Below are 11,336 nucleotides of genomic sequence, written 5' to 3'. Positions count from 1 at the left end.
TGGAAATATCTAGAAGAAGGGAGGCAGAAAATGAAGTAGGCTGGCTCCTGGAGAGAGTACTGGAGAAGAATTCATTTGCATGAGGGAAGTGTTGTGTTTTACAGAAGAAGAAATACTCGTGAAACTTGGGCGCTCTCTGTTACTCAGGAAGTATGTGAGTAGTGTCAGCAGGAGACAGAGGGGATGAGACATAACTGAGACAATGTAAACGTTGTCATCCCCTGGGGCATTTCACTACTGTGGGTGAAGCAAATCCAAAGACAGTCTCAGTATGCAGGTTTTGCAAATGTACTGAAGCCGATACTTCTTAAAGATTTCTGGTGAGGACACTGAAAGACAAAGACAGATGTGATAAGAAAATGGTTGATTTCTGTGCTGTCTGAAGTGGTGCTTGATAGGTAAAACTGGCAAAGTTGGAGGAAAAAGTGGTTTTATATTCTGAAAATAGTGTCAGTAGGACACTGCGTAGAAAGAGTAGTTTGTGGTTTGCAGATGGTTAGTTTAGATAGTTAGCTGGGTAGTTTAATTTTATATTTTTCTGGAGTAAATCATAATATTCTTTACTTGCTTAGGTTGACTGAAGGGGACATCTCTACTGTGGGCAGATGTCATTGCAAAATATAAGTTTTAACATTCTGGGAAATGAATCCTATTGTAACATACTATTACCGTTACTATAACAGCATGTTGTAGATTGTCAGGACAACCTTTGTGTAGCTTTTTATTGCATCTTAAACTTTCATCATTATTATTCTTTGAAATCATCTTAATTTTTGCTGAAAATTTGTAAGTGGAAATTATGTACTACTTTTATCAGCACTGATGCTTACTGAGAGAAATAGCTAACAGAATGACTTAGCAATTATTTTGAGGCAATCTTAAGTTTCATCAGCTTGGGAGTCATTTGTGGTGATAGGGAAATGGGCTATATCTCTGAGAAAGACAAAAAAACAGTATTGTGAGTGTCTCATAGGTATATTTCTGACTCTTCAGTTTTCTGTATTGTAATATTTCACTTTTTTGGTTAACGTATGAAGTTACTGGTAGTGCTTTGTACTAACGGTGTATAAGCATTGCAGCACAATTCTTATACTGGCAGCAGTAAATGGTTATCCTCTGCTGTCTTTGGGATCTGACCTGGTTTCCTAACTGACAGGATTTTTGTCAGAATTAGAAGAAAGAACCATGGGCATGTTGAAGTGCAGCCATTCAGGATGCCATGTGGTTACCTTGGTAGTCAAGTCATGTGTTAATACTGAAAGATAACAGAAAGAAATCAGGAGTACAGAGTCACAGAATGGCTGAGGTTGGAAGAGACCTCTGGAGATCATCTAGTCCAACCCCCTGCTGAAGCAGGGTCACCTAGAGCACGTTGCCCAGGTTTGTGTCCAGGTGGCTTTTGAATACCTCCAAGGAAGGAAACTCCACAACCTCTCTGGGTAACTTGTAAAAATCTGAAAATCGAATTGAAATATAGTTAAATAGTTCTTCCAAATTTTATTTATTAACTTTGTAATTAAACCAAATGAAATCCTCACAAGCTACTTTGATTGTTTGGCTTGCCTGAATTTATATTTAAGTCTTAATAAAGAATATTTCAGCCCTTTCTTAATGACACAATGAAAAATGCTGTCCTCTGGAAGAGTAGGACCCACATTCCAACATTACTCATAGTCACCTGTTTGCTTTTTATTGTTGCTATTGAATCTGTATTTATCTCAGGATTGAAGTTATAAACTGAGACCTTTGGATAGGGATATCTTTAAACCAGGAGTTCTTAAAATAAAAAAAATGGCCACTTAATTGGTTAATTAAAGATCTTAAAGCTTTAAAGATGCCTAATGGCAACTTGTATTACTGTTGATTAGATGTGGAAATCAGTGTTTCATAAGACCCATAGAGATACTGGAGTCCCATTATACAAACAAAAGGTCAGGTCTACTTGTGATAGTGATGGAAGTGGAAGGGTCTTCGATGCTGTAAAGAGGAACAAGTGGTACATGTGAGGATTTTGATGGGCAGATAAGGGGAGTAACTTCCCTAGGAGCCCCTGCTTGGGGGCACCAAGCACGAAACTGTGTGTGCCCCAGGGAGCTGGCAGTCTCGGGGGAAAAAGTGGATTAAAGAAGCCGTACTGTCTTTCACTTATACAGAGCTAAAGCATTAGTATTGTTTGCGTAATGTTTGTTCCCCATGTGCTGGACAGTGCTCAAACAGTAAAAAGTATTCTCCAGCCTCAAAAATGAATGGACTTACCATTTTAATAGGTATGAAAACTTTTTAAATGCCAGCAAAAACTTGTCTGTGACTACCATTTACTCACAAGTGTTTATCTCAAGTCACCTCTGAAGCTTTAAAGGATTTTGTAGTTATTATTTTTGGAAGACAATTTTTAGTGCTTTTTAAAACTTTTTTTTCACTGAAATAAATGTTTTGTAATAATTTGATTTTGATCAGTTTTTCCAAATTACAGATAACTTTTAATCATCTGCATTGTAAATTAAAAAGAAAGACCCTGCTTCTTGAATATAGATAACTTTGTCCAAAATGAGCTAATGTACAAACTAGGTTTGTTTTCCCAGTTAATAAAATGTGCTATTAATGGGACAGTGAGCAAATGTCACATTCACATGCTGGTATCTATCAGATCAAATCAAAGTCTACTGTTTGTAAGAGATTAAAAAACAAAACAAAACAAAAAAAAAGTAATAAAAATGTGACAGGATCAGTATCTCCTGCTTTGTAAATAAACATCTCTGCTTTTCCTTGTTATTTCTGTAACATCCAGAGACTAGTATCCTGTGCTAGTGCTCTGGTTCATTGACAGTTTCACTTAAACAGTTAAACAGTAATTTGAAATGGAAAATGCTATGCCCATATTCCTTAATTTCTTTGGGTTTAGTTTTTTTCTGTTGTTTTTTGTCAACTGTATTAGTAATTGCATCTTTTTGTTATACAGGAAAATACAGAACTGCTCACAAACCCCATTCAAAACCAAAAATATCAAACATTTTTGAAGTTGATTTTCAAGAAAATGGAAGTGATACAAAATCAGTGGGCCGTTTTCAGTCAGAGGAGGAACTGTGGGCACGCTTAGAAGAGCTTGAGAGACAAGAAGAGATACTTGGTGAACTTGACAGGTATAGTGCTGTAGCACATGTAGGTTTGGATTTCAAAAAGCAGTAGGTGGGTCTTTCTGTTTGTATGTAAAAGATCTGAATAAAAGTGCAAATATGTGACTAGATAGATGCAGTTAAAATAATAATAGGTAGAAGAAGGATGGAATATGAATAAAACTCACACTGGATAGACAAAGGACCTAAAATCTGCCTCTGTGTAGCCAGGAAAGAGTACTCCAGGATAAGGGAACATCCTGCTAACGGAGACAGTGGCCATAACACTTGTCTCCGCTCTAAACTTGTTGCAGGGAGCAGGAAGTTTGAGGAAAAGAATAGGTGTGGGGCACAGGGAGTCAGAGCCTCTATGACCCTCCCTCCAGCAAATGGTCTGTTGTCAGACCCGAAGTTCAGGTGCCATAATCAGTTCCAGCTTCTCTTCCATTCGTCAATATTGGGCTCCAAAGGTGTTTCCAATCCAGGAAGTTCAGTATGGATAAGGAATGCCTTTAGTGTAATCGTTCATAATCTTGTGAATATCCAGCGTTGTTGTACTTTTTTCTTTGAGATGATAGAAAAAGGGGAAGTAAAATCCATTTCTTGCAGGCTAGGTAAATCCATCATTCACAATGTAGGCGTTACTCATGTAATGGTTAATGACATCTTTAGATCTGTTCTGATCCTAAAGAAATGCACGTCATTAGCCAGAATATCACATTTTTGGTATTTTCAATTGCCATGGAAAGGATATGGACATTCTTATTGAGTATGGAAAAGGCTCCCCAATCTGACTAAAAATATAGTATCTGTGTAAAGAAAATTAACATGTAGGCTTGTTGATTATTTTGTATGCCTGGCTCTGTCAAGGGTATGAATTGCATTGCGTAGTTCACTTAGATATTTTTAATTTTATAGGATGCCTGATACAGTTGAGACAAATGGAGAAGATGCAACCTCTTCTGAAGAGGAAAAAGAAGATAAGAGGACAGATTTGAATGGGGCATACAGAGCAGAAGGCTGTATTACTCAGGGCAACTTCCGGAAAGAAGTAACAAATTCAGACTTGTTTGGTGGCCAAGTTAATGGCTCTACTCATTATCACAGTGATGACGAAGATGACATAGATGTTGGAGATAGCTCTATTCCAACTATATTTTTCTCTCATACTGTTGAACCTAAAAGGGTTTGTACATTATTATGTTTCTTCCGAAAGATTATATAGAACATATATACCATATACCTTATTTAAAATAGAAAATTTTACATCATGTAGATATTACAGAATTCTGACTGTAGATAAAATTTATTTTGATTTTTCTTCAAATGCTTGAAACCCACCATTTCAATCCTGCAGTTACAAATATGATATAAAAAAGTGATCTTCAAATGTATGTGTTGCTGTCCTGGCTTCAGAATTCTAAAAGGCAGCATCCCTGCCTAGGAGATTTTAAATGACACTTTCCTTAACATTAAATTCACTGTTGAACAGCTCAGCTGCTGATGAATAAGGAGAATTGTCACATATTACATGCAAATTCCATGCACATTAGTGCAAAGAAATCCCCCAGCCTAGTGCAAGTGTTTAAGAATAAACAGTTTGCACCATGAATGTTACTGTTTACACGTCTGTTTAACTTGGCTGTGCTTTGTAGTCCCTGACTGCTTGGATAGGAGAATGTCAGAACTCGCATGATACTGCAGCCTGGTGATTGTTGATTTTATGGTCTAGACCATCACTTGTGTTCAATTTTCAGGTAAGAATAAACACGGGAAAAAATACTACTTTGAAATTCAGTGAAAAGAAAGAAGAGGCCAAGCGTAAAAGGAAGAACAGCAATGGCAATGGCCATGCAACTCCCGAACTGCCTAACATCAGAACCCCAGCAGACATTTACCGGTGTGTAATTTATAATATTGGTGCATGAACTTTCCCCAAAGCAGACTATTCTCTCTTCATGTATGTTCACCTATAGTATGAAAATGAGCCCACTATTTCCTGAAAGAAACAGCTGGAATCTAACTTACTACTTCAAAATGAAAATTTTTGGCTCTTGTGTGGTTGCCATGCTTTCATACCCATGAAACACTTCTTATCTTAGAATTGTTTTCTTCAACTAGTAATTGATCATGAATCCACTTCTTCAGAGCTTTTGAAATTTACTCCAATTTGCCAAGGCATATCATCTGCAATGTAAAGAAATACAGCAGTTATGCATGATGATTAATGATTTGTTGTTTGCTTCTGTGTTTATTTTAAAACATAACTGACCAGATCTGTCACTTACAATACTCCTTCTTGCTTGTTTTCTTTACCCTGTTAGTAATGGATGGGTTTTTTGTCTCCTCTGTCCAGTACCTCCAGAATATGCTCAAGTCTTTTGCTCGTGTAATTCTCTTGTATGCCTTCTCCCTGTGCTGTTTTTCCCCTAACTTCAGTCCATCACTATCTCTCTTCTCAGTAAAATGAAATGCTCACCTTGCAAAATACGACCTTGGAGTGAGAGGACTGTATAAAAGAATAAAATAAGGTTAAGGGTTAAAACAAGTATTTAGGTTTTCAGAGATGAAGATAAACACCTATTATATTAGCTGATTTAGTGCTTGTGAAGATTGTACTGCATTTGTATGTTGGTGTATTCAGGCACTTAAATGTCTTAAAAAATGTGGCCCCAAATGTGGAAAGTTAAGACCCATCCTATGCTTACAGTTGCTGGGGCTGAAAATGAGGTGAAGGATTCTTCTGAGGTGCTGTCCCTGAGCTCTGCAGAGGAGCTCCATCCTTTGTAGAAGATATGCAAGTGTTCCTAGAAGCGTGTGATGAATATAAAATTGTTAAGAAACAAGTAACGCCTTCAGAACTCATCCAGTCATTGGGCTCCTCCTTTATGAGCTTGCTTCTGCTCCCAATAAAATTGCCACTGTCTTCCCATGCTACTCTTTCTTCTCTGCCCACCCTTGACTCTAAGTCTTGGAAATTAAATATAAACTGTAGAAAGAGCCCTGTTTATCAGTTTACAGTCTGTTAATACCTGAAAAGTTTCTTCACATTGATCTGAACTTAAAAGCTGATAATGTGGTTACTCAGAGGAGAAGATTATGGCACTTGTCAGGAAAAAAAAAAATCATCCTTTCTGTGTGCAAGTGAACATTTCAAGTTCTTTTTTGTTGTTATTGTTTTATATTTTACATTTGACAAGGATTCATTCTGGGAAACCTGTTACTGTGACCTTCTGTTTCTCTTTACAAAAACAACTATGAAAATCATTTAGTTTACCTTTCTTTTTTTTCTTTTTTAAACTTTGTAAATCACACTACTCTGTTTTCTGTAACACTTTTCAAAGAACTATACATTTTCTCCTAAAAGAGTATTCCAGCTTTAATGATTGAATAAAGGGCATAACAGCGTTTGCTCTGGAGAATTGCTTCTTGTTCATTGGTAAATAAAATACCTCTAAAGGTACAGTATTGTAATTCTACAGCCAAAAAGTTGGAAAAGCATATCATAATTAATTTGTAGAAAAGACAAAGCAAGATCACTGGAAATTTGTCATCTGATCCTGCAATGGTTTATTAAAGCTAACATTTTCCTTTATAGAGTCTTTGTTGATGTTGTGAATGGAGAATATGTCCCTCGTAAATCAATTTTGAAGTCTCGAAGCAGAGAGAATAGTGTTTGTAGCGATACCAGTGAGAACAGTGCTGCTGAGTTTGATGACAGACGAGGAGTTCAGAGGAGTATTAGCTATGATGAAGCTACTCAGAGTGACAACAGCGAAGGAATACTGGAGGAAGAGGAGGAGGAGGGGCAGCAGCAACTACCGAAAAAGCTTCCTCCCTCATCAGGGACATCTGAGGTACAGTTTTTTTCATCCCTGCCAACAATCAATAATTAATTAGAAAAATCTGACCAGTGTAGTTGCCAGTACCATCAGTTTCATTTCTTTAAAATAATTTTCCAACTCCTGACTGATTTCACTTCAGAATGACATTGTCAGGTGACATGTTTCTGTCATACAAATTCTAGGGGCAAAGGAGGAGGGAATGAGTCAGGTATTTGCTGGTGTTATGGAAACCAGTGTCTTGTGTACTGGGCCATCCTGGAAATTTCATTGCAGGGTATATAGCAGGAATTAAAAGCTAAAAAAAAAAAAACAAAAAAAAAACAAAAAACTTGCTAATTGGTGAATGGGAATGGTGGATTCTCTGTAACCTGTATTTTATCAGTATTCTGGGGCACAGATGATAGAGAGAGAGTTTCCAGATGTTCTTCTCAGTTTTAAAGACCACAACTATCAGCAAAGTGATTTTTTGGACTTGCCAAAGGGAGAGGAATTATCCAGTAGTGGGAAGCACTGCATCTCTGCTTATACTCTTGCAAACTGGGGCCATTAGTGATTCCACACAAATCTACTTTCACGTTTCTGGAAAGTTCGTGGCTTAATCATAAAGGAAAGAAACTGTACAACATAAGGGAAAATGTACAGTTGCTTAGTGACTGGATAAGTGCAAGAACTAAATGTAACTGCTGCTCTGAAATTCGTGACATTGACTATTTCTCAGTCTTATTTGGTAAGAACTTAATACTAATTTTTTCAAGTTCAGTTAAACTGAATTTTCAGTAGTCCCAATGCAACAAACATGTTCAATGGAAACCCTTTTTTTTAGAAAAATTGTTTTTGACAAGAAAATAATTCCTCATAAAAGCTATTTTTAATCAATATTTTTTATACAGCTGCTGACATACAGGGAAGATGCGAAGATTCATGCTAGAAGATCCTTCTGTAGAGTTAGCACTTAAGATTGTAACCTTTCTGGACTACATTTTCTATATTTTTATAAAATATCTAAGTACACTTTAGATGTTAGCCAGTAGTCCATTTTCTGAATATGACATGGCTATTCTCTATGTAATGTATTTTCTAAGTAGCTGAAGTAGAGTGAACAAAACGCTCTGGTTAAAGACATGCCTTTTTAAATGCTGCTGTTTTGCTTTCAGTTGTGTTCATGGGTGCTTGAAATAAATTATTTCTCCATTACCATTTGCCACACACTTTTTTTCCTTTGTTTCTGATTGTACTATGATCCTCCTAGGCTGTATTTTACTTACCTGTTTTTGAACATGAAATAGTGTTGTTTGGACAATGCAATTGTGTACAGACACACCTTTAGGCATAGTTTAGTTATTGGAGCAGAAAACAAAAAAAGCTGCTTTTTTGCAGGCCCTGCAAGAAAAGAGTGGTTGTTTTGTTTTACTTTGTTTTTCTTGGTAACTGAGTTTTGCAAAAATGAAATTAAGCATAGTTAATAAATCTGGTGTGCATTTCTTTGTGCCCAGTATGATCATCAAACCTTGGATGTAAACTGCTTCCCCTTTCCTGAGTCATTCTGAATTTTTGGCTTTCAACACGTAGTATGGCGATTTGTTCTTAAATATGTTTATGAAAAGTAGCTCTGAGTTGCTTCTTTTCAGATGTTTTCCCAAAACCGTGGTCATTTCTTAGTTAAGTAAAAAAAGCTTAAGTCATAGAACAGTCTGCATATAAATATCATTTTTAAACATCAGATGTTTTTATTAGACCTTTTGTAGAGAGAAATAGTTGGAAATAGTTTGCTATTCTCTTAAGTATAAATTGATTTGGCCATTTTTTGATCATATTTGGTAAGGAAAAAGCAAACAAAATATGTGCTTGCCAATTTGTATGCAGTGTCAGCTTGATGCAATTAGAAGATACTAAGTCATAGAATATGACGAATGATGGAAATGCAGACATACCCTGCTTTGCAAAATCTCTCCCATTTTTTTTATCCAAAATGAAACTATATATTACATCAGCTGTTTTATTTCTTGAACACGTGTCAGTGAGAAAGCAAATTTTGAGATCATTTATGCCGTTTGGAATGAGATTAAGCAGTACTTTTAAGACACTGTCTTTCATTCAGTCTTCTTTGAACAAGCTATATTTTGAGGTTAATTACAATTTGGTTACTTATACAAGGAACAATCATCGATTTAAAGATATTTCTTTACTTTTGATTAAAAGAAATAACAATCCTAATCAGGCTAATATAGGGTAATGACCTTATGGGCATAGCTTCACATTTGCATTTTATTAGCTCATTTTGAGTATTCTCTTCTATTGTAGGCATTTTCTGGAACTGTTATAGAAAAGGAGCCTTTGTCTCCCTCCTTAATACCACACCCAGTCATTGCTCACCCTATCCTGCCTACCATTCTGGAGAGAAAATCAGAGGAAGTTTTGTCCGAAGCATCAGAAGAAACTACAAAGAGGATTTCAAAATTCAAAGCTGCCAGAATGCAACAGACTAATAATTAGGTCTTGCCTAGACAACACAAATTTGAATATTAATGCCTAGTTTCACATTTGTTGAGATTATGTAAAACTATATGCATTACACCTAGCTAGTTAAAAGGATGTCCTACGTTAATTTGGCATTGTTTATCTTTTAAACCTCTATTGGCAATATTGGAAGAAAAAAAAGTTCAGTGTTTGAACACTTCAGTATTCATCTTATTTTGTTAACTTCCTTGTATGCTGTCAGCACCTTTGTATATGTTTGCCTTATGATAGCAGCACTTGGATTATTTTTCAAAAAATGTTCCTTACATTGTTTTGTGTTTAAACCTAAATACAGGCAGTTTTGTACCAGCTGTGATGTTCCACATACCATATGGACCATTTTAAGGAAACTTTTCACATTTCAAATAGATTCAACAGTTATACTTCATTACTTGCTTTAGTATTTTAAAAAACACTTGTATTCACATTGTTGTAGGTTTTGCTACTAGGTGTCTGCTAAAAGTTTGTTTTTTTTCCTTCTATCAAACCTCTCTGGTATCTCACTGTACAGATCTATAAAATGCTGGGTTCATGTACATTGCAGGGAAGTTTCTTTGATGGAAAAGGGTATTTTGTAAAATTAAATTTTCAGTAAAAAAGCTGTGAAATTTGTGTTTTTTGTTGCTTTATCAATAATTTGAAAATAAAACATGGAGAGGTTTTTATTTTGAACTTGCATTTCCATCTTGAAGTGCTTGCTTCCACATGGACATAAAAGCAGTCCATTCTCTTCTGCCATTGTGTTCTAACCTCTGTTAAGTGAATGTCTATGGAAATTGAATGCTGTTAAGGAGAGAAGCATAAACTCGGACTATGATTACAAAATCTCCTAGTTCTTTTGTATAGTCAGAAAACATTGTAATTGTCTTGGGAATGCCCAGAGGGAGTCAGTACTAAGGAAAAATGTCTTACATTTTGAAATAAAGTTGAAGCATTAACAGCGCTACAACACTAGGGCAACAGTTTTGTGCATCGTTGTCTTGACTGAGAGCCATACTGGCTCTAGGAGTTTCTGCCCCAGAAACTCATTCCTGTCCTGTCGCCATCCGGAGTTGTGCTGACACAACTTTTGTTGGGTCATCCCTTCGAAGATAATAGCTGACTGAACTGGCTTAAAAAAAGCAAAAAAACAAAACAACCCCAAATGACAGTTTGAGTTGTGCATGTTTTTTGAAGCTAGCCAGTTCCCCGATCTGTTTCTCAGCATGTTTGTAGCAGCATAGTTAAAGGGGTAATGTGTTGAGAAGGACAAGGGGAAAACAGTGACAGAGGGCATTTGGGAGGTGGAATACCTTAAACTGATTTTACTCTTAAGCTGACATCATCAAACTACAGTCTTAAAAGTGGGATAGAGACTTGCAAGATGTAAGAAAGGACTTGCTTCTGGCCACAGTTCTGTGACTTGGTAAACACACAGTTCCTTAGAGCCACCAGCACCTGTTTTTCGGTAACTCGGCCATCTGTTTGAACAGGAAGTCAGGTAATGCCATTTCCTCATCTTCTGCCCAAGTAACTAAGCCTTGTCCTGTAGTCTTTTGTTTTCACGTTACAGCACAGGAGCAGAACACCTCATACTGTAACTTCATCTGTTAAGCCAGGCTAGCAGATCTGAATTATCAGCCCCTTGTTTTCAAACACTTTGCTCTTAATTTAAAAGGAGGGTGGAAGCCTTGTTAGTTTTCTAAGGTGACTTAAAAGTCCCAGCTGCCTCCCTTGCATTGCTGGGTCTATAGGGCACACTGCTGCTGAAGCGGCTGGAGTGGTTAGGGTGATGAGGGAAAGCTGCTCTGCAGCTAAAATGCAAATGCCCCACGTATACTCATAGGTATAAGCATCTAATGGTGATGTCCTCTGCTGCATA

The 11,336-nt window shown here is 36.7% G+C and overlaps 1 protein-coding gene across 1 annotated transcript in view; it reads left to right on the top strand.

Moving 5' to 3' along the window:
* Positions 1-10,083, top strand: part of URI1 (URI1 prefoldin like chaperone) — a 44,887-nt gene extending 34,804 nt beyond the window's left edge. The window contains exons 7-11 of the mRNA XM_067302520.1: positions 2,960-3,140; positions 4,032-4,299; positions 4,871-5,013; positions 6,712-6,970; positions 9,260-10,083. Of these exons, the coding sequence (XP_067158621.1) occupies positions 2,960-3,140; positions 4,032-4,299; positions 4,871-5,013; positions 6,712-6,970; positions 9,260-9,451 (1,043 nt within the window). The 3' untranslated portion in view covers positions 9,452-10,083. The remainder of the gene's footprint in view (positions 1-2,959; positions 3,141-4,031; positions 4,300-4,870; positions 5,014-6,711; positions 6,971-9,259) is intronic.
* The last annotated feature ends 1,253 nt before the right edge of the window (positions 10,084-11,336 follow it).

The sequence above is a fragment of the Apteryx mantelli genome, chromosome 10, assembly GCF_036417845.1.
Source record: "Apteryx mantelli isolate bAptMan1 chromosome 10, bAptMan1.hap1, whole genome shotgun sequence".
NCBI classification, from domain to species: Eukaryota; Metazoa; Chordata; class Aves; order Apterygiformes; family Apterygidae; genus Apteryx; species Apteryx mantelli.
The sequence above is the reverse complement of the archived record's forward strand: the minus strand, read 5'-3'. Positions and strand labels throughout refer to the sequence as shown.